Consider the following 26,479-nt stretch of genomic DNA (forward strand, 5'->3'; position numbering starts at 1 on the left):
AAGAGCGCCCTTTCGAGTTGTGGGCAAAAGTGGTGGCTTTGGCTCCTCCTCGGTCACCGCATCGAAGACACTCGTGGCTGCGCAGACCTCCTGTGCAAGTGGTACCACAGTCGCGCTACCAGCTTGGGAGGGGCGTCGACTTGGTCTCCACCTCATACGATGCAGACAAGGAAGCTCTGCGCAGCTCCGTCGACCAAGTTGGAGAGAAGTGTTGAAGCTGCTGCAGCGCGCTTTTCGCGCCAGCATACGCGATCCCGTAATTTCGAGCGCCGGGCTCGGTTCTCGTTTGGAAACGGCTCCAGTTGTCGGAGCTGAGGCCTTGAAGCACATGAGTAAGGACGTCCCGAAAGGGTGCCCGTGTGCAGGGGCAGCAGCAACCATGTAAGGGTCGCGCCCCCCCGATGACCTCGTCGGTCGGCCGGCAGGATCCGATGTAGAGCCTCAGACACAATCGGTCGAGCTGCCACTCGCTCTGCTTTGCCCATGAAGAGAGGCCTTCTCTTCAAAGGTGTCATTCATTGATGAGCCGCTCGAACAGCATCGCCTCCTCCTCGTATGTTGCCTGCAACCATCGTGACGGGGCCCTGGTCCACCATCTGCTCCGCCAGACTGAGTACTCGCAGGAGAGACAAGCGGATGTCTGATGACGAGACAGCTCCCCTTTGTCACAAAGATTCACAAGCCAGGTTCGACAAGCTCGGCATCGATGGTGCATGGTCCACTCTCGCTCTTCCAAATTTTCCCATGTCATGTGTGCAGCAACACGTCTCGTCAAGCGCCAATTGGAAGAACTCGCGTTGGCTTCGGTATTTTTCTGTTGACAGCTGTCCGCGTGGGCCGCTAAAGTGCATTTTCGCGTAAAGAGGACAGCCACGCGCCGTGTTTGACGGCGGTCACATGATTCTTTTCCGTCTCGCTTTTTGTGGTTCTTTTTCTGATGCATGATTCGTTTGCTGGACTTTTTCCCGGTTTTACCAAATCGTTCGGCCACTTTATGAGTACAGCGGCGGGGCCCTTTCCGCCTTGTTCGGCTGGCTTACAAGCGCTTCAACACCACACAGATGACTACTGAGATTGTGGACAAGCAAAGATGGAGTGGCATGGCTGCGTAGGCATCTCGACGATGGTGACGATCCAAGTGCTTCCATGGAAGCTGGAACCAGCGAATCGGTACAACGAAATTGCCCGATAAATCGCAGATCAATCTTTGAATTTTAGTCTTGTGAGATCGGCACTCATGAGCATCGGTCTTTTTACCTGCTCAGCGAAGAAGTGGAGATTTTTGGACGGCGCAGCAGCTGCAGCGAAGAAGATCATCCTGCTGCGCACTGACATAACCTTCTGAGCCTCTTTAGAAACAGCATCCTTCCGGGCCAATCACCATCAAGCGTCTCGACCATAGACCCCAGCAAGACCGAGAACTCGTCACCTAGACAGCGAACAGGTGCACCAAGCGTTGACCGAGGCACTCACTGAGAGCGTCTACGGACCAAACTTTGACGCCGGACAGAATCCCCCTTTAGATGCTGCGACTGTCGTCAGGGCAAACAGCATCGCTCTCAAGATTTGGCGGAGGAGACCCCTGAGGAGCTTGTCGGTAGGATAAGCTCAACATGTCGATACAGGACCACCTGCAGTCATTCCTGTCGGCAGCGTCCAGCTCGCAGCGCACGCTCGATGTCGACCAACACCTCATAGGATCGCTTCAAGCCGACCTCGATTCCTTTGATCGCACTGGCAGCGAGCACACCATCCTCGACAGCTCGAAGGCCCAACAAGATGGCGCCACTAACGATGTCTGGTCGCAATTCCACCGCTTCCTGTCCCTCAGCCGCTCTGTCGAGCAAGCAGGCCAAGATGCCATCGACCACTATCCGAACGAAATGGAGGGCACAACCACAGGCCAATTCGACGGAGCAGAATACCATGCTCCTGCAAGCTCATCTCCTGCCGTGCTTGGTCTCCAAGATCATCTCGCACACCTTGCAGCTGCTGACCCACAGCTGGCCGAGAGCGTGCGGCATACGGTCTTGGCTGCCCTCTCCTCACCGAGCTCAGGAGACCAGATCTCTGCAGAGCTGGCCGAAGCAATCGGGTTTGAGCATCTCGACCTAGTGGGCAGCATCGTTGGTGACCGTCAAGCTGTTCTTGCAGCGCTCCAATCCGGTTCACAGGAACCATTACACTTGAATGGCACCGGCGAAGTGTCAAATCACGACCGAGTCGAGATCGCATTGCCGCATCAAGAACATCACCACGGCAGGCAATACGACGCTTTCCATCGCGGTAGCAGACCGCACATCCCCGGCTCACAAGTCGTCGTGCAAACACAGGAAGAAAGGCAACAAGCGCGGCGCTTCAAAAACGACCTGCGCAAAGCCAACCGCCAGCAAGTCGTCGATCCCAGCGACAGCATCCGCACCTACACTCCCGAAGAGCTTGAACGCATCCGCGAAGAGAGCCTCGCTGCTGCCGCCAATCGTCCTCTCTACACCGGCACGGCTACTGGCGGCGATGATGTGCGCTACCCACACGTCTTTTCGTCCGGAGCCCAAGGAAACGTCCTTTCGGTCTTCGGACAGCGATTCGCTCTTCCCCTCGGAACGCTCCGCGAAGAGAAGGAGTTTTACGAAGAAGTCACCATCCCTCCACCGCGGACAGTGCCCATGCGCACCGACGAGCGATACATCCCCATTCCCGAGATGGACCCCATCTGTCGCGGCGCTTTCCCTGGCTACAAGAGCCTCAACCGACTCCAGAGCGCCGTCTATCCGCTCGCCTACAAGACCAACGAGAATTTGCTTGTCTGCGCTCCTACTGGTGCAGGTAAGACTGATGTAGCCATGTTGACCGTCATGCGCGCTATCAGTCAGTACGCTCGTAACCTCGAGCCCACAGCCGGGAACGCTGCCGCCGGATTCGACATTCAGAAGAACGACTTCAAGATCATCTATGTCGCTCCTATGAAGGCGCTGGCCGCCGAGATCGTGCGCAAATTCAGCAAGCGTCTTCAGTACCTCGGCATCAAGGTCCGCGAACTTACGGGTGATATGCAAATGACGCGACAGGAGATCGCCGAGACGCAGATGATCGTCACGACCCCCGAAAAGTGGGACGTCGTGACTCGCAAGCCGACAGGTGAAGGCGAGCTCGCCACCAAGGTGAGGCTGCTCATCATCGATGAAGTGCATCTTCTGCACGACGAACGTGGATCGGTCATCGAGACCATCGTTGCGCGAACTCTGCGGCTGGTCGAATCGAGCCAGTCGCTCATCCGTATCGTCGGACTCTCCGCCACGTTGCCCAACTACGTCGACGTCGCCGACTTTCTCCGAGTCAATCGGTGGCAGGGTCTCTTCTACTTTGACTCGTCCTTCCGCCCCGTTCCGCTCCAGCAGCACTTCATCGGCGTCAAGGGCAAGGTCGGCTCACAGCAATCGCGAGCGAACCTCGACAAGGCATGCTTTGAGAAGGTCAGCGAGCTGGTGCAGGCTGGTCACCAGGTCATGGTGTTCGTCCACGCGCGCAAAGAGACGGTCAAGACCTCGCAGACACTGCGAGAGATGTTCCGGGACGAAGACATGAGCGACATCATTCGCGACGCCACAGAGGCGAACCCACGCAAGGCCTTCTTCAAGCGAGAGCTGCAGTCGAGTCGCAATCGCGAGATGAAGGAGCTGTTCGACTATGGCTTCGGCATCCATCACGCTGGAATGCTTCGATCGGATCGTACGCTGAGCGAGCGCATGTTCGAAGCTGGTGTCACGCGCGTGCTCTGCTGTACCGCTACGCTCGCTTGGGGTGTCAACTTGCCCGCGTACGCCGTTGTGATCAAAGGCACGGACGTCTACGACTCGTCGGCGGGCAAGTTCGTCGACCTGTCGATTCTCGACGTGCTGCAGATCTTTGGTCGTGCCGGTCGTCCCCAGTACGAGGATCTCGGTGTGGGCTACATCCTCACCTCGCAAGACCGCCTCTCGCACTACGTCGATGCCATCACCTCGCAGCATCCCATCGAGTCCAAATTCATTGGTGGCATGATCGATTCGCTCAACGCCGAGATCTCGCTCGGCACCGTCGCCAGCATTCGAGACGGTGTGTCCTGGCTCGGCTACACCTACCTCTTCACGCGTATGAAGCGCACGCCGCTCACCTATGGCATGACACACGATGAGGTCGCCGACGACCCGCATCTGGGCGCAAAACGTCAGCAGCTCGTCAACGTAGGCGTCAAGAAGCTCGTCGAGGCCAAGATGGTCGAGCACGACCCCGTCACTGATCACCTCAAGGTGACCGATCTCGGTCGAATCGCCGCCAAATACTATATCGGCTACAAGACCATCGAGACGTTCAACGAGCGCATGCATAGCAACATGAGCGAGGCCGATGTGCTTGGCCTGCTCAGCCAAGCCGCCGACTTTGAACAGATCGTGCCCCGCGACGCCGAGGAGAAGGAGCTCAAGAAGATGCTCGAAGCGGCGCCCTGCGAAGTCTCGGGAGGCATCGTGACCTCGCCGGGCAAAGTCAACATTCTGCTGCAGGCGTACATCTCGCGAACCTACATCGAAGACTTTGCCCTCGTCTCGGACTCGGCTTACGTGGCTCAGAATGGCGGACGTATCATTCGCTCTCTGCTGGAGATTGCGCTCAGTCGTCGTTGGGCCCGCACCGCGTCTGCTCTCATTTCGATGAGCAAGGCTCTCGAGAAACGCATGTGGCCGTTCGATCATCCATTGCAACAATCGCATCTAAATCCGGACACACTCTATGCTGTCACGGAGCGTGCAGACGATGTTGAGATCGAAGAGCTTGCGGAAATGGCGCCGGCGGAGATTGCCAAGCTCATCCGCGTCAACGCTCGCATGGGACAGGCGGTCAAGCAAGCAGCTCGTAGCTTCCCCCGTATATCGACCTCAGCCTCGCTGCGTCCGCTCAGCCACGACCTTCTGCGCATCGATGTCGTCGTCGACCGCACCTTCGAATGGAGCGAGCGAGATCTCGGACGGCTCCACGGCTTTTACATTTGGATCGAGGATGAAGAGGGATCCGAGATCCTTCAATGGGTCACGCATCTCACGCGAGTCAGCGACTCCCATCTGTCCAACGTGACCTTTACCGTCCCGCTCCGAGACGAGCTGCCGTCCGGCCTCAATCTGCGGTGGATGTCCGAGAGCTGGCTTGGCAGTGAAGGCACCGAGTGGATTTCCTTCGATGATCTTGTCGTTCCTGACAAGCCACCGGCTCACGACTCGCTCCTCGACCTTCCGTTGCTGCCCGTCCGCTCTGCACTTCAAGACGAGCTGCTTTGCGAAATGTACGCGCAAAAGTTCAGCGCCTTCAACGCGCTCCAAACACAGAGTTTCCACACGCTCATGCACACATCGGCCAATACTGTCCTCTGCGGACCGACCGCCTCGGGCAAATCTACCGTCGCGACCATGGCTGTGTGGAGAGCCTTGCAGCGGGGCGACCGGAAGTGCATCGTCATCGTCCACAACAAGCGAGACTCGCTAGCTTCAGCTATGAGGAGCACCATGGTGGCAGCACTCAAGCAAAAGGGCATCGAGGTGAAGCGCAGCTCGCTGTCGAAAGAGGTGCTGCCTTTCGTCTGCAACGACGGAGCTGGAGCACGCGTGCTCGTCACGACTGCCACTTCGCTGCTGCGAGCTATGGAGGCACGAAATGACCTGGTCGATCACGTGTCGTTGCTTCTTGCGGAAGACATCCACCTGCTGGATCCCGGATATGAGTTGATGCTGTCCAAATTTATGTGGTGCTCGGCGCGATGGAACGCGAATGACACACCAAACACTGTGGCAGCACCCCGCATCGTTGCGACCAGCGCCAGTCTCAACGACGTCAGCTCCCTCTCGCAGTGGATCGGAGCGGACGAGTTCTCCACCTACAACTTTCACCCGAAGGACCGTCCCTCGATCCTCAACACGGGTTTCCAGGCCTTCGACCTGCCCCATTCCAGCGGCCTGCTCAAAACGATGGTCAAGCCTGCCTTTGACAAGATGAAAGAGACCCGAGCCAACGGTCCTGCGATCGTCGTCGTGCCTTCCATATGGCAGTGCTTTACGACCGCCTCGGACCTCATCACCAAAGCTGCCGCCGAGCTCGACACAGACGGCTTCCTGGGCTTGCCGTCCGAGGAGATTGAGTCCATCTTGCCGCACATCCTCGACACGTCCCTACATGAGGCGTTGGTGCACGGTATCGGTATCGTGCACGAAAAGACTTCCCCTCAAGACCGAACCGTCATCGAGCATCTTTACGAGCAGGGGCTTGTCAAGCTCATCATCATCACGCGCGAATGCCTCTGGAGCACGACGCTTCGTGCGGCGCTGGTCATCGTGATGAGTACGCAGTATGTGCGCATCACCAAGACGCATGGTACGGGCGTGTCCGATCGCGAGCTGGTGGACTATACGCTTGCCGAACTTGGCCGGGCGCAGAGCCTGGCGGTGCGACCGGGAACGCTGTCCAACCCGAATCCGCCGGGCAAATGCCTGGTCCTCTGCCAGACAGACAAGGCCATCATGCTCGAAAAGATGCTTCAGACGGGTATGCCACTCCACTCCTCCCTACTGCAGGACGAGCACCGTGGTGCGCCCCTCCTGCCCACCGTGCTAGGCGAGATCGTCGAGGGCGTCCTGACCAGCGAAGAACAAGTGATCGACTTGCTCAGCTGGACCATCCTTCCGTCGGAGCTGATGCGCAACCCTACCTACTACGACTGTGCCGCGAACTCCACCGAGTCTGTCGCAGCTCGTCTTACTCAGGTGGGCATTGACCTCGTGCAGACCCTGCGCGACCTTCGCCTGATCGACAAGACAGGTCTCAAGGCGACCGATCTCGGCCGGGCGCTGCACGTGCAGCCGGGTTCGACGCTGCTTCACGTCGTGCGCTGGTTCACCAACCTCAGCAGCAAGCCGAACCGTGCGGCCAAGGAGATGGACACCTTTGCGCCGAGCCCGCGCAATCGCAGGGACAAGGAGGTCGTCGAAGACACCGCAGTGCGGGAAGTCATCGAGGCGACATTGATCCAGCTGCCGGTGGAGTGGCGGAGCGCCTTCCGCCTGTCCGCATCGACGGCCGCGTCCAACGAGGGTGAAGCGGCAGAGGGTGACGTAAGGGAGGGAGAGGGGGAGAAGAAGGACATCACACACGGAACGAAGCATCGTCTGCTGTTGTGTTTGTACTTTGCCAAGATGGAGCTCATCACGCCAGCTACGGCGAGGGTGCTAGGCATGAGTCGACGCGCGAGGAAGCGGCTCCAGCACGAGCAGGAGCAGGGTCAGAATGAGGGAGGAGAAGCGAATGGTGATGCACCGCACGGTGATGAAGAGGAAGCGACGGACGCAGCGCATGGGAAGGCGATCGAGAAGCTGGAGCAGGAGCAGGCGGCAGAGGTGCTCGCCCTGCTCAGCTCGATCAGCAGCGTCGGCGGTCGCAACTAGTACCGTCACAATCTTGCATATCCTAGCTCCCATTGCTCATGCTGCCTGTGCATCCAGTGTCACCCAGAGCGATCCGAAGAAACGACACAATCACCACCCAGCGAGGCCTGAGATGTGTGGGACTGCACGGTAGGCGGCACGCTCAAAGCCGAATAGCCGGAGAGCCTCGTTTTTTAACCGCGAAAGTCGCCGAAAACCGCTCTTCGCCACGTCCGGCTGCAAGTCTTCCATTGGTCGCACAGACGCCGAAACCTTGAGTCACGCCCACATGGAGCAAACACAACCATAACCTTGTCCCCTCCATTACCTGCTCAGGGTATTCAAAACCATACCCACTAGCCGCACCATGTCTTCAGACGCACCTAGACCCGAGATCCTGTGCATCGGCTTCGGCGCGTTGGGCACGATCTACTCGTACCTCCTTGCCCAGGGTGGGGCCTCTATCACTGCCGTCGCTCGATCCAACTACACCACCCTCACCACAACAGGCATCCACATCGACTCGCTCAAATACGGCTCCATTCCCTCTTGGAAGCCCACTCGGTGTGTTCGCGAGTCCGACCCCGAAGCAGCGACCGATCGGGTGTACGACTACGTCGTGTGCACCTTCAAAAACGTGCCGGATCACAAGAGTGCTAGTTCGATCATCCGGCCTTTTCTCCGCAAAGACGGAAAGGGACCGACGATTGTGCTGCTCCAAAACGGCGTGGGGATTGAGGAGGAGGTGCAGCGCAGCTTGGTGGAGGAGGAGGGGTTGGCGAGGGGGGTGATCAGTGCGGTTGCGTGGATCGGGGCGAACCTTGTGGATGGTGGAACGCGCGTTACGCATGGTGCGCTGGAACGGCTCGAGTTCGGCTCCTACTCCCCGTCCGGTCAGACTGAGGAGGACAAGACCGCACTGGACCGGTTTGCTCAGATTTACACCTCGGGTGGGGGAGGAGGTCGAGCAGTGGACGATATCGAAGCGATTCGATGGCAAAAGATTCTCTGGAACGCCTCGTGGGGTGGACTCTCGACGCTAGCCCGTCAACCCGTCGCCGCACTCCTCACCCCGGACACGCTGCACTATAGTGTAGGCGTGGTGAGACGGATCATGCTCGAGATTCTTTATGTCGCCCGTGCTTGCGGGATCGGCGAGGATCGCTTCCCCGCAAGCTCCGTGGATCAGGCGGTGAATATCACGCTCAAGACGAGTCAGATTCAGGGCGTAGGCGATGGCGTCAAAGGAGGAAATCTGGCTGCGGATTTCAAACCGAGTATCCTGTTGGATCTGGAGAATGGACGGCCGATGGAGTTGGAGCCGATTGTGGGGAACGTGGTGAGGATGGCTAGGAGGACAGGGGTCGATACGCCAAGACTGGATTTGATTCTGGCGAGTTTGAAGCCGAGTCAGGTGCAGGCGATCGAGAGGGCTGGTGGTGGGGGTGAGGGGAAGGGGGTGGGCGTGACCAAGTACGAGCAGTTGAGCGCCACCAGTCGGGGGAACTGGCCAGCGGGTGCGCCGGTGTCCAAGGATTCCAGGACGTACTTGTGACGAGATTTTCTTACGAAGAGAGGAGCTCGCGAGGCTGAAGCGTGTTGGAAGGAAGCTAGGACATCCACGCTCGCACTCATACTGCCCATGTAGAGACGTCTGGCACAGTTCTGCATCGCACAAACCACACCCATATCAAAAAGGAACTGTCCGTTGCAATATCATCTAATGAAACATCCCCCACAGGAACACCAAGAACACCACACCACTGAATCCTGCCAAGGCCATCACCTTTGCATTCTTCCACCACATCTGCCTGCGCAGTCCGACCGCCCTTCTGCGGAAAGCCATGCTCTGATTCGCCGCGTTGTCCGTGCGGTCCATGAGCAGCTCGATGCGTTCGCCGCGGCTGAGGATCTGTTCTACGTTCTGCGTCATGATGTCCTTTGCACCCGCCAGCTCGTGCTTCGCTTGCGCAATGGGGTCGATCGCTGAGGGGTCGGCGTTGAATTGCTTGACCAGGGTGCTGAGCGTGGATGTGAGGGAAGAGTAGTCGGTCGATGTGGCGGATTCATCCGTTTCTGGCAGCTCAAACGTCGATAGGAACTGTCAAGGTATCACGATCAGGTCGGGTCAGTCAAGTCGACTCAAGAATGCAAATATGGTAATGTATGGCAACTCACCTTCTTCTGCACGTGCGCCAAGAAAGAGAATGGTATCCTCCTCCCCGTGTCTGTGTCTGCTACCGCCATGTACACCATGCCATCCTGCGCGACATAGTGGAAGAGCCAGTCCTCGAAAGCATACGACAGCTTGGAGGATGTCGGCGGGATACGGGAGAGAATCGTCTGCGCAGCGGGCAGGAATCGGTCGTGCGCGGGATCGTGCGTCTCGGCGAGGATGTGCGAGCCCTTTGCGACTAGGGCAAGGACGATCATGGTTGTGGTTCCGGTCGGTCTTGCTGAGGAGATGATGTGACCAGGTGGATGTCTAGACTATGTATCAGCTCTCTGTATAGCGGCGATGTCTTGAGCAGGAGTCTAGGAGATGCGGTCTGGATCAAGGGACGAGTGTGATGGTGAGACGATGGGACACAGGATGCAGGGTTGACCGTGCAGGCCAACTTTGTTTGCTGAGCTTGATCGTCATGCAGCTCACCCGCGCTCAAGCTCAGCCAGATTTTTGGTTCTAGGATGTTTGATCGAAAGATCTCCCGTTGTGCGATTTCACGAGTGCGTTTTTACCCGGTGGATGTGGGGTAAAGACGCTTTAGCCGCTCCGGTGATATGGTCTTCCGAGTCTGCCGGACGGGCACAGCATGGGCCTCTCACACATGCCTCTGTCCTCCTAGTCCGTCGTTCGCGCATCTGGTTCACCATCATCACCGTCCCGAGCAAAAGCAAAGATGACGACGCCAACCGCGACCACCGCTCAGCCCCTGGTCTGGTCCCCCACCCCGGACGAGATCCAACAGACCTCGCTCGACAAGTTTCGCCGTCTCGTCAACGCCCGCTTCCAGCTCAACCTCACCACCTACCACGAGCTGCACGACTTCTCCATCAGCCGCCTCGAAGACTTTTGGGCCACCGTATGGGACTTTGCAGGAATCAGAGCCTCGGCTCGATTCGACAAGGTGCTGTCCGACCCGAATGCTCTGCCCGGTGACCTGCCGACGTGGTTTCCGGGTGCCTCGTTCAGCATGGCGCAGAACATCCTCTTCCCGCTGCATCCAGCCAACACGACCTTTTGCTCGCCGAAAGCGCCGTACCACTGGCCACCTGCTCAGGCGGTGGCGCTGATCGAGGTGCCAGAGGGTGGAGGACTCGCTGATTCCGATGCCAATGCGCAGGCCGTCAAAGTGACGTGGGGAGAGTTGAGGCGGCGAGTGGCGCTTCTTGCGGAGACCTTTAGACGCATTGGAGTTAAGAAGGGTGACCGACTGGCACACGTGTCCGCCAACACGACCTCGCCGGTCGTCGCAACGCTCGCAGCCAACAGCGTGGGCGCCATCTACTCGCTTATCGCTACAGACGCCGGACCGCAAGCCATCTACGGCCGCCTCGCGCAGATCCGCCCCAAGCTGCTGTTCACCGACGACGCGGTGGTATACAACGGCAAGCAGGTCGACATCCTCCCGCGCGTCGCGGATGTCGCAGAACGCCTCCTGGCGGACGACAAGATCGATTCGCCGCTCCAATTCCAGGTCGTCATCATCCGCAACGCTCGTCTGCCCTCCGTCTCTCCGGCATGGTCTTCGAGCAAGGTGCGCGGGCTGGAGATGGACGCATTCATCCGCCAGACCGGGCTGCAGCCGACCGATTCGCCCGCGCACAAATTCGAGCAGCTCGAAGCGCAGCATCCCGTCCAAATCTTTTTCTCCAGTGGAACCACCGGCGAGCCCAAATGCATCATCCACACGCAATGCATGCTGCTCAACATGAAGAAGGAGGCGCTGCTCATGTTGGATTTGAAGCCCAGTGATAGGTTCCTGCAGATTACCTCGTGTGGGTGGATCATGTGGGTGTATCACCTCGTGGCCTTGTCGATGGGCAGCACGGCTGTTCTCTACGATGGGTCACCCATGTTCCCCAATCCAGGACACGTTGTGAAGGTCGTCTCGCACCTGCAGTGTTCCGGGTACGGTGCCAGTCCGCGCTTCCTTAGCGAGCTCGAAAAGTGGTCCTCCGAAACCAACTTCAGCATCGGCAAGCAATTGGACCTGGCCAAGTTCCGCATGATGACGAGCACAGGTTCGCCACTGTCGCCCAAGAACGTCGACTTCTTCTACCGCAGCTTCCCGAACCGCGCCCACTTGTGCAGCATCTCGGGCGGCACAGATATGGCGGGTGTGCTGGTGGGCCCGAGCAAGCTCTTGCCTCTGTACGGCAACTTTATCCAGTGCAAGATGCTTGGCTTCGACATTCAGGTGTGGGACGCCGAGTCCGGCGAGCGAATCGACGACAGTGGTCGACCAGGCGAACTCATCGTCGCCAAACCCTTTCCCACTCAGCCCACGGGCTTCTTTGGTCCGCCCGAACAGAAGCAGGCGCTGTACGAAAAGTATCAGGATTCGTACTACAGTCGCTTCCCCGGCCGCAAGGTGTGGGCGCAAGGCGATTTCATCTACCAAGACCCGGCGACCAAGGGGCTCGAGATCCTCGGTCGCTCCGACGGCGTTCTCAACCCGTCCGGTGTTCGCTTCGGCAGCAGCGAGATCTACAGCGTCGTGGAGAAGTTCGAGTTTGTTGGCGACTCGATCGTTGTTGGTCAACGCCGACCGGGTGTTGACGAGCACGAACGTGTGCTGCTGTTCATCAAGATGCGCGATCCGTCTGTCAAGCTGGCTGCGAGCCACGTGGATCAGTTGAATAAGGCCATCAAGACGGCCTACTCGGCAAGACACGTGCCGGAACACACGTTCCAGGTGCAGGACATTCCCGTGACGCTCAATGGCAAGAAGACCGAGCTGGCAGTCAAGGCGGTCGTCAACGGGCAGAAGGACTTCAAGCCTTCCAGTGCCACGGCCAACCCTCAGAGTTTGCAAGAATATGCACATTATGCAGAGCTCGAGAAGGTCGTCGCCAACCGAGCGAAGACTGCTAGAGGGGCCAAGCTGTAGTTTGGACCCGCATTCGACTCATCACAGTGGTGCAATCGTGGAAGTGTAGAATGAAGATGTACAAGGACCAACATTGCGTGGTGAAATGCATCCTCGGATTTGATCCGATCGATGATGCAGTGCTCGGTGAGCTTGAGCATCTTCGGAGCTCATTTCCAGTAGCATGACCAATCCAGACGACGGATGACGACGATGCGTGTCGCGCGAGAGTCTACAGTAAGCAGACGAGACCAAAGGTAAGCAAGGCGAGAGCTGAGCGGGCAGATCCATCTCCGTTCCCGCTCACTGCCGACCAGTGCGTGGATTTTTCTCAAAGCTTTGTGTGTGCGCGTCGAGTCATCCGCTTGAGCCCAACCTTATCTGCCTATCACATGACTGCATCACCAGCTCCGACCCGCGTGTGCAAGTTGAGGGACCACAGAGGCCGCATCGCTGCCGCAAAAGGCAACTACCAGTAAGACGAGAGGCACAGCAAAACATATTACACGGAGTGAGGCGGACTTCTTCGTGACATCGAGTTGACCGACACAAACGCAGCCACAAATTGGGTTTGGCCCGCTCGGACTGCCTGATGAGGAAAGAGGTCGGAAAGAGCGAGGCTGACTGTCAAGTGACGGGGTTCGGACAACCTTATCGTTCGGTACAGCAGCTCGCTTGCGGTGTATGACCGGATACGGGAAGGAGAACAATCTGAAAGTGCTACGGGCATGCATGTGTGCAGCCAACAAACACGATGTCGATCTGGACCACCTCCTTTCTCGCGATCGAAGACCAAAATGGCGGATAGGCGTGGGGGCATTCGTGGGATGAGGCCTGACCGAGGTGACCGAATTTGAGATTCCTGCGACCGTGTACCACCCAAAAGGGGGGGAGATCAGGAACGAGATTCACACGGTGGCAGCCTGAAAAACATGCAACCGCGACACAGGCTTTTGCGGAGCATCAACGTGTCAAGTCAGCTGCTCAACGAGCGCGAACTGAGAAGAGGAAAAAAGAAGCGGAGGCTGAAGTCACTTACAGCACGCTGCGTGAGAAGAGGGAAAGAGTAGGCGTAAAGAGCGGCCCTTGAAGTATAGACGAGTCGTCCCGACGCTAGCGTTTGAAGGATTGAACAGCCGTGATTTGGCATGGAGATCGGCAGAGCGCAGCTCTAAACAAAGCTCGAGATTGATGCGTGATTGCGGGCCAAAACTTTAATTGAGCGGGCCAAGCATGTGATGGGATTTGCCCGAGTGTCATCAGGTGCTGCTGCTGCTGCTGCCAACTCGGGTCGGAATTGATAGGCTGCCGTTCCGCGAAGCAAGCCATGGTGAGCCAGAGTTGGAACCCAGCCGATACGAACAGGCTGAGGTTGAAAAGGCATGCAGGAGCTGAATAGGATCAGGACTCCAGTGTAGTCATCCTGCCTTAAAGTTTGAGCGTGACTACACCCGAAACCGTTCGGATTGAACGCCAAGCATGAAAGCGGCATAGTTGTGGCCCGACGGCAAGCCACTTGCGCAAGACGAAGACAGCATATGCAGCTGAGTTCGATATTTGAGCTCTAAAGTGATACACGAGTTAGCGGCGGCTTTCATGCTGGCCACGCAAACACATACTCTCTTGCTCTCGCAGCTAGACCAATCCCGAACTAGAGGAAAGTGCACCATTCCTAGACCCCCAGCAGTATCCGGAAGAGCAGCCGGAGGCTATGCAGGCTTTTAAAGCTCTGTACGACCGCTTTCGGTGGGCGTAGCCACCTAAAGTTATGCGACTCGGCCAAGCTAGCTGCTACGCCCTTGCTTGCTGACTGTCTTCGGAAACGCCAGACAGAAGATTGCCGACAACCGACCGCTTAAGTGCGGAATTTTTGCACCGCAGCCGAGCCACAGTTTCTTCGCATGTCGACTCTTATAAAAAATGATTACAACCAAACATGCGCGTATTTCAACCAGATGAACACCCTGCATGAACGCTGTATTCTGACAAACGTCACTCGATGTGGACGTCCGGATCATGGCCTGCATGGTGTACCACAGTTTTGCGTCTGCCTGATGGTTTCGCTGCTTTTTGAGCCTGCGATCGTCGCCCCGCTTTTGCTTTGCTCATGGACCTCACTGTTGCTCTCTCGCGCGCCGTAGGTCAAGCAATGTTGGTCTCGCATTCACTGTTGGAGCCGCCAGCACTCTGCGGCATACTGCTGAGCAGGCCCAGTTGGCAAGGAGGGGCCTGCCCCTGGAGACGCTTTTCTTGGTAAAACTCAAGCAGACCCTGAGACCCTGACTGAAGTTTTATGGTACAGGCACACTCAAGTTTGCTCACGATGCGATAAGCCTTTCACCATCACGGCTGCGTCTCCCTGTTTGTCGTCCGTCATCAGTCATGATCAGCACGAGGGCCTGATCCTTGCTGCTGCGTTGAGCGCCATTGCTTTGGAATGACACTGTCCGTATTGTGCAAAGGCCCTGGCCTTCGTCCAGGTGATGGGACAATTGTCAAAGTACCACAACCAAAGCCCGGTGCATTGATTGCTGCGGTAGCGGAACTGACCGTCACGATTACGCTCAGGTCAACATGCGGGTTGATCACTGCTGGGTGCGCGATTCACTTCGATGCAGGTTAGCGCGTGGTTGCTAGGATACGGCGCAAACGGGACGGCAGCCCGGGTTCGTTCCCCAGTCACCGGCAGTAGCGAGGCTCTCAATTCAAGCCAAGCCACATTCCGCTTGTTCGGTGGTGAGATAGAGCTTTCCATGGTGGCTGCTTGCTCAAGGCAAGCAAGAGTGCGGTTCCACCATCCTTGAGGCGACACGAGGTGTTCACCGCGATCTTCGCGGTGGGCAGGGAAAGCGAGAACAATGATGAGCGTACAGTATGGCGAATCCTTTGTCAGGCCTCCTCGGGGTCCGGGCTGAGCTCAAGAGGTCAGTCAGGCTCCGGCTTCACCTGAGCAGTTATGACGAGCGGGCATGGCACAGCCGTGTCTCCAGCGCTGTTTTCAGATCTTGAGGTGCATACAGTATTCCGCCGTCATTTTTCTTTAAAAACAAAACAAAAAGATCTCGGCAGCGGCGATTTCTCTCGCTCAAAGCCTGGCGGGGCTGTCACTCTGTGCACCTGTTTCATGTGCTGCGTGACTGAGCGTAGGCACTTTGCCTTGCACGACCCTCTTGGCACGTCGATGCCCAGGTCAGGCTTGTTCCACCAAACTGGCACCGTGGCTCCTGCAGGCGCGCTTTTCTTTCCGCCTGCGGTTTGTCCTCTGTTGCCCTTCTCCTCCACGCCCATATCACAGCACCACTTTTGCGGCTGAGTCGCACAACAATTCCAGCAGCGCGTATGACACTGCCTCCTTCTTCAACATCACCTATCTCCAGCCAACCTCACCACCACCATCAGCCCACCTCATTCCGGCATTTGCTTTCCTCCTCGCGAGTGCCATCCCACTCTCATCCGACTGACTGGTAACGGCCTTCTTTCTGGCTCTCAGTCTGGTCGATCAATCTACCAAGCACCGTCTCGTCCCATCATTCTGCACCACCAACCTCACTTCAGCCGAACCTCTCCTGATCGCAGCACCTTGACAAACCTCCTTGCACACATGCTCTCCACGTAATCATCGACTCTCTCATCTTCTCCGGAAGCCACTTCAATCACAATGCCAAACACCCTTCCCGCCGCAAGGGTCGTCGGCCACGACTTCCTTGGCAACCACATCGGCGAGCTTCTCTTCCGCCAGCCCGTCGCTAGGACTGCTCCCTCAGACCGAACCAAGGGCTCGTCCGGTGGCAGCACCATTTGCGCCTCGGACAGCAACACCATCCGACGCGGCTCAATCATCTCCCAGCCAGGTCTTGCGCCCGTCAAGGATGATTCACCCTCTGCCATCGATCATCTCTTCAGCGCTGGCATGACGACGCCACTCGGTCCCTCCGCCGATCCAATCGCCTCTCTCGACCACAGCAGCGAGAGCTCGTCGTCCGAGCCCAGCTCTTCTGACAGTAGGTCGGGCAGCGCCGACGTCGACATAGACATTCTCCACCTCGACCAGCTCCCCGTGTCTCACAAGCGATTCTCATCAGCGGGTGGACCGCTGTCACCACGGGTCAGCTTTGTTACTAGCTTTGGTGCTAAGCAGCGCGGCTCGGGCAGCAGACGTGCGCCATCCGAGAACGGCTCCTCCAGCTACTTTGGCTTGAGCAGCGACGTGAGCTCCATGGCCAGCATGTCGCCCATGGAACCTGCACCCGGAGCCATCAATTGGAACATGCCTTTCCGCGATCCACATCAATCATTTGCCAGAGCCATCGAGCAAAACACTAAACTCGACCGCAACCTCTCTCAGCAGAGCGAGGCGTCCGATGCCGCTACATCGTCACAGGCCAAGACAATCGACTCTGCGTCGGCCCCATACCAAGAGCTTGCTACGCCTACGACCACTGCGGGCGCCCCTGTGGTCAGTGGCAAGAGCCAGTCTTTCTCTGTTGCCGAAACCTGTCAGCCCGTCCGCCAACGCCTCATGCGAGCAGCTACCGAGTCGACGTTGGACCCCATTGGGCAGAAGCAACGATCACCGAGACCGCTGGATTCTCCATCCAACAGTTCAGGCTCGAGCTTGACGCACTCACGGAGCATGGGAGCGCGCGGACACCGCAAGCAGCCATCCTTGGTGCCAAAAGGAGACGACGATCGCACGTTCTGCTTCGTCGACAACGCCTCGAGCGGGGCCGAAGAGGATGATACTGTTGCTGAAGGGCCCGAGATGGTGCCGGATGCCACACTGACGTCGGTTCCGATGCGCTCTGCATCGCAGTCGTCCTCGCAGTCATCCTCGCAATCGTCCTTCAAGGAGGTCACTGATCAGCAATACAGCGCGCATCGACGCAATAGCGTGCAGATCTGCCCTTCTCCTGCGGCCACCTCGGCTGCAGCACCCAGCATCGCACCCGCGGCAGCAGCCACGCTTCAGGACACCAGCAGCACCTTTACACTCACTCAGGCGGTCGTCCGCGACCAATATACCCGACAGATGTCTGTCTTCCCTCTCAAGCCACCCTCCTCCGCCGGCCAGAACGGTGCCTCTCGACCCTTGCGACGTCTTCGCATCCAGCCCAACGTCCAATCGCGCCAAAGCATGCTGGAGCGCACCATGGACCAGCAGCGCAAGGCGAGCGTCGCCGCGCTTGCCGCCAACGCCAACGGTCTTCCCCTCGAATCCGCCGCGCCCATACCGGAGGTGCCCTCACAGACTGCGGCCGCCAAGCCGAGCGAGCGTTACGATACCACCGCGTACGGTGCTGACCAGCGCACGTTCCGCATCCAATCCTCAGCACCGAGTGGCGATTTCCCCTTCGCCGTGATCTCGGATGACGGCGTGAAGGCGGGCGAGCGAGTGGAGCCCGCTAGTCATGCACGAACGAGCGACTGGGCACGCGCACAGAGCCTGTTGGCCAGCTCCGAATCGAGTAGTCTTGCAGTCGACGAGACGGAGTTCCGCCCGACATCTCAACCGTTGCTGAGGCTCCACACGGTCAGCCACAGCTCCACTACTGCCTCGACGGAGACGCCCAGCATCATGGACACGCGCGAACCTCTCAGCCCGCCCGAAACCGTCATCTCCACGCCTGAACTTGAATCCCCGCCCACGTCGGCCACCCTCAAGGCACAGGACGAGGACGTCTTTGGCGTCCGCCCGCGTCGCTCTTCGCCCCTCGCTACTTAACCGCTTTCCCCCCGGAACACTTTCTCTTTTCTCTATCTCGCTATCTCATTGGGTTTCACACATCTCTCTCTCTTCTCGCAAGGTCTATCGTCATGGGAACTCGTTATACACGCGCTGCATCTTCCTACATCTCGTCTTTGTCTCTTGGGGTTCCTCATCTGTCAGGGTTTTTTCTTTGTTCAATTCTCAATCGCATGTGTCAAATTCAGTCCAGACGTGTGTGTGTGTGCTTTGTGAAGGATGCGATTGGTGGTGGGATTACAGGAGCCAGATGGCGTGACTTGCTCCTTGCGCCTCGCCGCTGGAGAGCGGGGGTAGTTGGGTTGTCGCCTCGATCTTGAATACAACCCCCTCCAGGTCGAAGGAGACGACGTCTACCCATCCCTCCTCATCATCTGTCAACACCATCAAATCCTGCCCTTCAGGCGAGTGCGGGCTGACCTCAATAGCGTTTGCCTTACCACCGCTCGTGCGCGTCCCCAACCTGGCCACCTCATCCAACCGCACCTTCAACCCTTCTCCCTCTTCCGCGATGGCCAGTCTATATGCGACCAAGATTCCCTTAAAAGCAGAAGTCTTGCCTCTCGTCGTAGCGTAGACGTACCGCAAATCGGACGAGAAGCGCAGCGTGTCACCTCTCCAATTGGCCCGACCCTGGCTCGCTTGGGTGGTCGTCAACATGTCCGCCTCCCCAACGTGCCTCACTCCTTGGACAGACGAAGAGGTGTAGGGAGGAACCTGATACGCATCCACGTAATTCGAATGCTCCGTGACGGTCAGCACGAGCGGGAACTGTGGATGAGGAATCACGTGTCTCGGTCCATCGCCCTCCCTCTTCGACGGAATCGTATACAGATGTTCCAACTGCGGAAAGCGATAGGCCTGAATAGCGTTCGCACCGAGATCGGCGACGAAGGCCACTTGCCCACTTTCCGATGAAGGGGAGCAATCGAAGCTGTGCGCGCCGTATCGCAGCGCCTTTCTCGTCTTATCCGCGTGCTCAAGCTCCCGTTCGCCACCGGGGAGGAAGATGAGTTCTTTCACTTTGACCCCAATTCGCCCCGTCGCGGGGTCGAGCGTGTGAAGTTCGCCAGTGGGACCACCTGCCGAGGCCAACCAGCGACTTATGCCGGGTTGACCGCCGAACCCCGGACCCGTGAGAGTCGAGAAGGGAGGCGGTTGGACGTGTACGTAGCTCCCCGTGGCCGTGATGGTGCGTTCGTTGCCAAAGGATAACGAGTGGTCGGGGGTGACGTGCCAGCTGGTCAACGTGGAAACAGCCGCCCAGGTCGTCGCGTATACGCTTTGATGACCAGTGGAAGAAACGCCCAGCGCGAGGTACTGGTGCGGCCCTTGCGCCGGAATTGTGTGCGTGAGCGAGAGGGTCGAGGTGAGCGTGTCGTAGGCTAGCACGTGAAGATCGGGCGAGTTGAATGTGCCGGTTACGATGTGCGTGTGGCGCGGGCACTGCGTGGACTGCGGTCGGGTGGGGATGAAGGTGGATGAGGGGGCAGGACGCGTCGTGGTGGGATCGTGCGTTGCGAATGTGGACGGCGGCTGTGGGAGCGTCAAGTCGAGATGAGAAGGGTGCAGAGGGTTGTCAGTTGTCGCTCATCACATTCGTGAAAGCTGAGAGAGGGATGTGGTGGTGGTGATTGCCTGTCTAGATTACAGCATGCCGTGCCATCGTTAGTACTCCTCCTCCTCGTCGTCATCGTCGTCGTCCATATCAATCTCCTCCTCCAGATCGTCTTCGGTTTGCGCCTCCCATCCGTCTTGCTCTTCGTCCTCCTCATTCTCATCTTCATGCTCATCCTCATCGTCGTCGTCATCATCATCATCGTCATCATCATCCTCATCATCCTCCACCTCCACAACCTCATCAGGGCCGACAAATCTGACACTCACAATGCCACTTGCAAACGTATACCCAACCAGCCCGACGAGCGCCGAGCAGATCCACAGCGCACGGCCCCATCGCAGTCTCCTGTCTTCAGGAGACGTCGCTGGGTTCTGCGCTTTTCTCTGTCGCTCTCGCGGTGCTGTTGTCGCGAATTCTGCTGTTGGTTTGGGTGCGAAACTTGCCTTGTTCGAAGCGGGCGTGAAAGGCCAGATGTACGAGAGGAGGCCGGACGAGCTTGCAGCGTCCATCGAGGGTGGATTGGCGAGAGCCTGGGTGGGTGAGATCCAACTTGGTGTCTCCGGAAAGAGCTTCTCCTTTGTGCTCGTCAGGTACGCTGCCAGTCGCGGGTAGGATGCGGCGACCAGCCTGGGCAGGGTATCCACCGGCAGCCTCGGTTCGGCGAACAACAACGGTGCGAGGTATCCGAAGACGTGCGCGTCCAGACTGCTCACCTCCTGCCCCCCAAGTCCGCCTGAGGACAGCGCAGATTCGACGACGTCCAGCACCTCACTCCACCGTCTGCCTAGCTTGGACCGCTCAAACTCGTCCCGCACCGCATCCTTTGCCGAAGCCCCGAGCCCGCGCTTTCGTGCTGGCAAACCTGCTCGGGCGGCCAACTCGTCGGTCTCGCCCGTCTTGGCGGACGCCTCCTTGCCGCCGAGCCCCCACAGCCCGACTGCGGTGAGGCGCGTTTCGACCACATTGCGCAGTCGCGACGGGATCGATGGCTGGAAACGCGATGGCAGCGAGGCGAGCTTGGACAGTGCAGAGGAGGAAGGAGAATCGATGCCACCGACGGACGAGTAGGCGGGAGCAGTGGCGGTGCGGAAGTTGGCGGGCAGGCTGAAAAGCGAGTGGAGGGTGAGGTCCAGCAGCTGATCGTCGAGCAGGGCGTGCAGCGCTGTTTGCTTGGCGCGCTCTTCATCGGAGGTGAGGGCTGAGTCGATGCCAGAGGCGACACAGTATGCGCGGATGGAGTCGATGCTGTCCAGCAGCTCTACCGTCTCGTCGTCCTCGTTGAGCACCTGCAGTAGGGGCACACGCGAAAGCGATGTCGACGCGGAGGCGAGCTGTACTTTTACGGTGTCGGTGCGGGCGAATGTGGCCTGCAGAAGGGATGCAGCGTAAAGCGAGGTCGGGTCGAGTGTGGGCACGGAGGACGACGAGCCCCATATGTGAAGTCGAAGCGTCTTGCGATCGTCCATCGCTGGGGCTGCTGAGGTGGAGGCAGCTGCAGACATCGTGAAGGCTTGGAGTGGAGTGATAGTGGTCGGACGGTGTTACGAGATGGTCGCGTCCGTAGTGTCGACTTAGTGTCCGTCCAATTCGCTGAGCTGTCCTGAAGCGACGTTGCTGCTTCTCGAGTGATCCGCCCGGAAGTGTCGGAGAGAGAAGGATGGGTCGAAGCTATGGTGGAAAAACGTATTTCCCTTGCAATAAAAGGCGCACCGTGCGGCAATCACGGGATCTCTCCCGAATCGGGATTGGCAGGAGACACCCCGATCCATTCATTCGAGCCTCGTCCAGACCAGGCTCTCGAGACTTTATGATGGGGAGCTGTGTTGATTGAGATACAAGTACAGATGCAAGCAAAGAGAAAAACACCATCACCGGGACTGGTCGTCGTACAGGGTGTCGACAGTCTGAATCACCGCGCTGCCTAAGCACCACTCTCCGCGCCACAATCCCAGCACCTGACCAGGCGCAACCGCCAGCACTGGCTCGTTGAACTCGACCACGTACCCGCTCTTGCCCCCTTTCGCTTTGCTGACGATGCACTGTGTTTCCGTCTGCCGATGTCGCACTTGCGCTAGCAGCTGCACGCTTCCCGAACCGCCATCTTGAAGTTCTGGTGGCGGCTCTCTCCAGATCCACTCGATGTCTGGCACATGTATGCGTGTGCAGAGGAGCATGGGGTGATCTTTGCCTTGCACCACAACGATCTTGTTGTTGGCAATGTCCTTCCTCGCAACGTAGTATTTGGATGTCGCGCCGCGGATGCGAGCTCCTTGGCCCACTGTCAAGGTGTGTAGCCCCTGGTGAGTGGCAGCCTTGTGACCGCTCTCGTCGACAATGTCTCCTGGCGCAGAGACGATGTATCCGTTGAGAAAGGAGGAGAATCCCTGCGTGTTCGAGATCGCCTTGCCGTCCGACCCACGAGTACCGATGAAGCAGATTCCCATCGACTCTTTCCGCTCTGCAGTCGGCAATGCGAACTTCTTCGCCAGCTCGCGAACCTCACTCTTGAGCAGGTTGGCGAGCGGAAAGTGCGCATGTGCCAAGCGGTCTTCTCCCACCGAGGAGAGGTAGTACGTCTGATCCTTGGTCCGGTCCTTTGCCCGCATCAGAATTGGTCTGGCGTCGTCCGACCAGGCTATATTCGCGTAGTGGCCCGTGGCCAGCCAGCTCTTCCTGCCGCCTACCCTGCTCGTGGTTGGAACTAGACGGTCCATCAGCGCACCGAACTTGATCTCCCTATTGCAGCTCACGTCCGGGTTCGGCGTCGTGCCCTCCCGCCAATCGTCCAGCGCCGGCTCGAAGACTTGCGTCCAGTACTCCTTGCTGAGATCGACCATCTTGACGGGTATGTTGCCGAGGTGGCGACAGACGGCTTGGACATCTTCCCAGTCGCGCTGCCAGGAGCAGCCGGTCGCGCCGCCCGAGCCCGGCTGGTGGTTGCCAGACTCGTCGAGCTCGTTCCAGTTGCGCATGAAGACGGCCTCTAAGTCGAAGTGCGATGCTTGCGCGAGAAGGGCAGCTGTGACGGAGGAGTCGACGCCACCGGAAAGTGCGACCACGACACGATCGCCTTTTTGTGGGCCGTGGGGGACCGATTGCGGGGCAATGCTCACCGTGCTGAAGCGCAGAGCATGCAGAAGACGTTGATGCGGACGGACCGACTGTGAGCGGTGAGAGGGTCGCTCTAGCGAGTGGGTAGAATTGCAGCCTCGAGAAGCAGGATGTGATCTCGCGGTGGTCGACAAAGGTCGGAGTGGCAAAGCAGTCGACGCCGTCAGGCCCGGCAGCCGAACACGCATTGTCGCCATTCTCGTCGCTCGGTCCTTTCTCGTGCTACGAGTTTGATATCAATCTTTCCATCGTATGCTTCTTGTCTGCCCGCTCGCGAGCGCTTGCGTCGTCAGATGATGGATGGTGGCGAGGTCGGAGGAAGGAAGAAACCAAAAGGTGTGACACGCAAAAAATCTTGGGCTTTCTGCCTCCACTTGGCGCACCAAAAAAAGATAGCCGCGGAGGACCCTGTCCAGCATCACGGTCCATCAAGAATCACAAGCTCACCCCAGTCCTGTGGCCAGCACCAGCACTCGGAACACTCGATCGTCAGCGCTAACACACATGACGCTGACGCGGTCCGGCTGGGTATAAGAGACTGCATTGCGGAAGAGCTAGCTAGATTTTGCGAAACTTGCGCTTCTTCTTGGTCTTGACCTGGCTCAGTTCAAAGTCGTCCTCGTCGCTGAACTCGGCATCGCTGTCGGTGGAATACATCTGCGCTTGAGCAGGCGCTCGGGCTGACGTCGACTTAGACCGCTTGTTGTGCGGCTGTGCATAATCACCTTCCCTCGAATCGTAGCCTTCGCTCTCTTGCGCCTCATCATAATAGGGCTCCTGCTCGCTCAGCTCCCTTTCGTCGCGATCGACGTACTCGACCCCGAGACCGCGTAGCAGCGCCCGAGGCGTATGGCTCGTATCCGACATCTGCGTGAACGTCGTCAGATCGCCCGCGTTTGCCTTCTTGGTCTTTCTGCATTGTGCAAAGAACAGATGGACATCGCGCGAACAGATGTTCTCCAACGCATACGTGTTCCCCGAGGGCACCTGGAAGATGCCATGCGGTCCGACGATGAAGCTTTTCCGATGCACCGTGGCACGGATGGCCCCTTGCAGCACGCAGAACACAAAGTTGTTGTCCTGGCTCGGTTTCGTCGGCTTTCGTGATTCTGGGGGAAGGTAGAGGACGCCCGTAGCCATCAGCCCGCCGCAATTGAAGAGCTTTTCGAAGCGGAACTGCTGGTTGGCAGCGGCGACGGGACGCAGCGACGCTTTGGTGCGCACCACATCCATCTCCATCTCCTTGCCTTCGTCCTCGTCGATGACTACGCCCGTTCGACGCGTCTTGCTGTCCCACCCGTCTTCCACCTGGATCGTGTCCGCCGTGGGATCGAGCCCGGACCAGTCGTCTAGTGGGTCCGGCGTCTGCGCCGGGTCGGGTGTTAGGGAATCTAGCCGCGGGGTGCGCTCTTCGCTCTTGCGGTCCACTTTCGATCGCGAGGTGGTGCGCACGCGCGTCGTGCCGGAAAAGGTGCCTTCGCCGGGCGCACGCGGGATGCGGATGACCTCTTTGACGTCGAGGACAGGAACGCGTTTGCGCGTAAACATCATAGATGGGTCGTCTTCGAACTCGTCCTCGCCCGCATGTTGTGAGCCGCGCAGATCTGCTGGCGTGGTGCCGGTGGGGAGACTCGGTCGTCCGTAGCGGATGCGCTCGCCTCGCCAGTACTCGAGCGGTGCGAATCGCTGTCGCGTGCTTCTTCTCACGCCGTTCTCGTCGATGACGGTCGCCTCGCCGGATCGGGAGCGCACTCGTTCCACCACTTCGCCCGCCGCTTTCTTCGATTTGGTTGTCTTTAACTTTGAGCTGCTCGTGGTCTGACGGGCAGCACCATTGCTTGTCGACTTGGACTTTTGAGTGGTTCGTGGTGCTGCTGGGGCGTGATGGGTTGGAGGCTCGACCGACGCGCTCTTTGGCGGTCTGCCGCGCTTCTTCTTCGGCGGCGGTGCTGCTGCAGGAGCAGCAGGTGACGGCGATCGGTAAGGAAGATAGTCGAGTTCGCCGTCGTCATCATCATATCCATACGCGGATTCCGGCTCTTGCTCGAAAGCACGTGGTTTCGATTGTGGAGCTTGTTTGCGCTTCTTTGGTGGCGGTGCTGCTTGCGTCGGTATTGTTTGCTTTGCCTCTGCCCTCTTCTGTGCGGCCGTCGGTCGCTTCGGCGATCTTGGTTTCGACACCGAAGTTGTGGTCGTCGCCTTCAATGGCGGCGGCCGCACCAGTGAGATTTCGTCGTCGTCCAGCAGGCTCATGCCTTGGTCGTCCTCATCGTCGTATGCAGACTCGAGCCGTTGCTGGATGCTAGCCAGAATGTCATCGTCCTCCGAGTCTGAAAGCTCGAGCCTATGTGTTGTGGCTTGTGACTTGCCCTTGCCTTTTGCTTTCGATGATGCCGCTGCTCCCTTTGTCCGAGCTGAGAGACCTCGCTCCGGAATGCTTGGTGTCGGTGGGGCTCGCAAAGTGGCATCCTGTTCTCCATCGTAGTCCTCACCCATGGTCATCAGGTCAAAGCTTCGGGACCCGGTCGACAGGTTCGGCAGATCCAGATCGTCGTCGTCGTCTGCGAGCGTGATGTTTCCGTTCGAGCGCCCTTTACGGTAGGGAGAGCTGCTGGACCCTCCAGCCGCTGACCCTCGAGAAGCGCGCAGCACGGATCTTGGCGAAGGAGCCGAGCTGTCTTGGAGGTCCATCATGACGCTGCTCGATCCTGCTGCTGCGTGGTCTCGCCCTCGAGCACCACTGGAGGACGGTCGAGCGCTGAAGTGCGTCTCGTCATAGCTGTCATAGTCGTCGCCGTAGCTCTCCTCCTCTTGAATCTCGGGTTGATGTTGTCGATGGTCGAGTGCGGCTTCACTCGCCTTGTAAAAGGCTTCGAGGTCCTCGAATCCATCCTGGTCTCGGGCAACCGCGGACAGTCGCAGACCCGTCCGTGATCCCACGCCGGCTTCATGGAAGCGACGAGAAGGTTGTGAGGTCATTGGTTGAGCGAGTGAGTGGTCGCAGGACGCAAGACAGCGGTATCAAGGCTGTGTTTGGGAGGTCTGCCGGAAGACCGGATCGGTGCTGAGTCGAGATACTTTCGTTCAGAACCGCTTCTGATGGTGCTGCCGATGCCGAGATCATCCGTATTGTATGCGCAGCTTCGCCGGTGGGAGGATGGTGCTGGCGTCGAAGACTGGCTCAAGGACCGGTCATCGTTGGCGATGTGATAGGCGATGGAAGTGGATGGAGGTGGGTGAGTATGAAGAGGTACGCGGACGAGCGTCGACTTTGCTTCACTTCAGGCTGAAGCATGTCTTGCGAAGCTTGTTGTGGCTGCAGCTCTGCGACAAATCTGCACTTTTGGGCAAGACGACGCGCCCCTTCGGCAGCAAGGCCCACGCGTTTCAGGGTCCAGCTGAGGCTGATTTTTGAGCTCGATTCTCCGCTGTTAGGTCTAGAGGATACTGGGATAGGCGTGGGGGTCAT

At 58.4% G+C, this 26,479-nt stretch overlaps 9 protein-coding genes across 9 annotated transcripts; 4 read left to right on the forward strand and 5 right to left on the reverse strand.

The window, feature by feature from the left end:
- Positions 1 to 1,613: 1,613 nt before the first annotated feature.
- On the forward strand, positions 1,614 to 7,463 carry PSEUBRA_000298 (Helicase, C-terminal; the record flags this gene model as incomplete). Its single annotated transcript, XM_059464358.1, has 1 exon — positions 1,614 to 7,463. One exon carries the CDS (start codon positions 1,614 to 1,616, stop codon positions 7,461 to 7,463), a length of 5,850 nt encoding a protein of 1,949 aa, XP_059320966.1.
- Positions 7,464 to 7,809: 346 nt separating this feature from the next.
- PSEUBRA_000299 (Ketopantoate reductase ApbA/PanE, N-terminal) lies at positions 7,810 to 8,997 on the forward strand (the record flags this gene model as incomplete). Its single annotated transcript, XM_016435912.1, has 1 exon — positions 7,810 to 8,997. The coding sequence occupies one exon, from the start codon at positions 7,810 to 7,812 to the stop codon at positions 8,995 to 8,997; it is 1,188 nt and encodes a 395-aa protein (XP_016294890.1).
- A 165-nt stretch (positions 8,998 to 9,162) lies between these two features.
- PSEUBRA_000300 (Synaptobrevin) lies at positions 9,163 to 9,875 on the reverse strand (the record flags this gene model as incomplete). Its single annotated transcript, XM_016435922.1, has 2 exons — positions 9,163 to 9,543; positions 9,621 to 9,875. The coding sequence occupies 2 exons, from the start codon at positions 9,873 to 9,875 to the stop codon at positions 9,163 to 9,165; spliced, it is 636 nt and encodes a 211-aa protein (XP_016294891.1).
- A 467-nt stretch (positions 9,876 to 10,342) lies between these two features.
- Positions 10,343 to 12,556, forward strand: PSEUBRA_000301 (AMP-dependent synthetase/ligase; the record flags this gene model as incomplete). Its single annotated transcript, XM_016435900.1, has 1 exon — positions 10,343 to 12,556. The coding sequence occupies one exon, from the start codon at positions 10,343 to 10,345 to the stop codon at positions 12,554 to 12,556; it is 2,214 nt and encodes a 737-aa protein (XP_016294892.1).
- A 3,637-nt stretch (positions 12,557 to 16,193) lies between these two features.
- PSEUBRA_000302 (uncharacterized protein) lies at positions 16,194 to 18,257 on the forward strand (the record flags this gene model as incomplete). The annotated part of the gene is made up of 1 exon (XM_016435905.1): positions 16,194 to 18,257. One exon carries the CDS (start codon positions 16,194 to 16,196, stop codon positions 18,255 to 18,257), a length of 2,064 nt encoding a protein of 687 aa, XP_016294893.1.
- Positions 18,258 to 18,515: 258 nt separating this feature from the next.
- PSEUBRA_000303 (Lactonase, 7-bladed beta propeller) lies at positions 18,516 to 19,944 on the reverse strand (the record flags this gene model as incomplete). The annotated part of the gene is made up of 2 exons (XM_016435927.1): positions 18,516 to 19,814; positions 19,930 to 19,944. The coding sequence occupies 2 exons, from the start codon at positions 19,942 to 19,944 to the stop codon at positions 18,516 to 18,518; spliced, it is 1,314 nt and encodes a 437-aa protein (XP_016294894.1).
- A 2-nt stretch (positions 19,945 to 19,946) lies between these two features.
- On the reverse strand, positions 19,947 to 21,401 carry PSEUBRA_000304 (uncharacterized protein; the record flags this gene model as incomplete). Its single annotated transcript, XM_016435925.1, has 1 exon — positions 19,947 to 21,401. The coding sequence occupies one exon, from the start codon at positions 21,399 to 21,401 to the stop codon at positions 19,947 to 19,949; it is 1,455 nt and encodes a 484-aa protein (XP_016294895.1).
- Positions 21,402 to 21,767: 366 nt separating this feature from the next.
- PSEUBRA_000305 (tRNA-specific 2-thiouridylase) lies at positions 21,768 to 22,871 on the reverse strand (the record flags this gene model as incomplete). Its single annotated transcript, XM_016435928.1, has 1 exon — positions 21,768 to 22,871. One exon carries the CDS (start codon positions 22,869 to 22,871, stop codon positions 21,768 to 21,770), a length of 1,104 nt encoding a protein of 367 aa, XP_016294896.1.
- Positions 22,872 to 23,568: 697 nt separating this feature from the next.
- On the reverse strand, positions 23,569 to 25,989 carry PSEUBRA_000306 (Mif2/CENP-C cupin domain protein; the record flags this gene model as incomplete). The annotated part of the gene is made up of 1 exon (XM_059464359.1): positions 23,569 to 25,989. One exon carries the CDS (start codon positions 25,987 to 25,989, stop codon positions 23,569 to 23,571), a length of 2,421 nt encoding a protein of 806 aa, XP_059320967.1.
- Positions 25,990 to 26,479: the final 490 nt, after the last annotated feature.

Source organism: Kalmanozyma brasiliensis (assembly GCF_000497045.1).
Source record: "Kalmanozyma brasiliensis GHG001 unplaced genomic scaffold PSEUBRA_SCAF1, whole genome shotgun sequence".
In the NCBI taxonomy this organism is placed as follows: domain Eukaryota; kingdom Fungi; phylum Basidiomycota; class Ustilaginomycetes; order Ustilaginales; genus Kalmanozyma; species Kalmanozyma brasiliensis.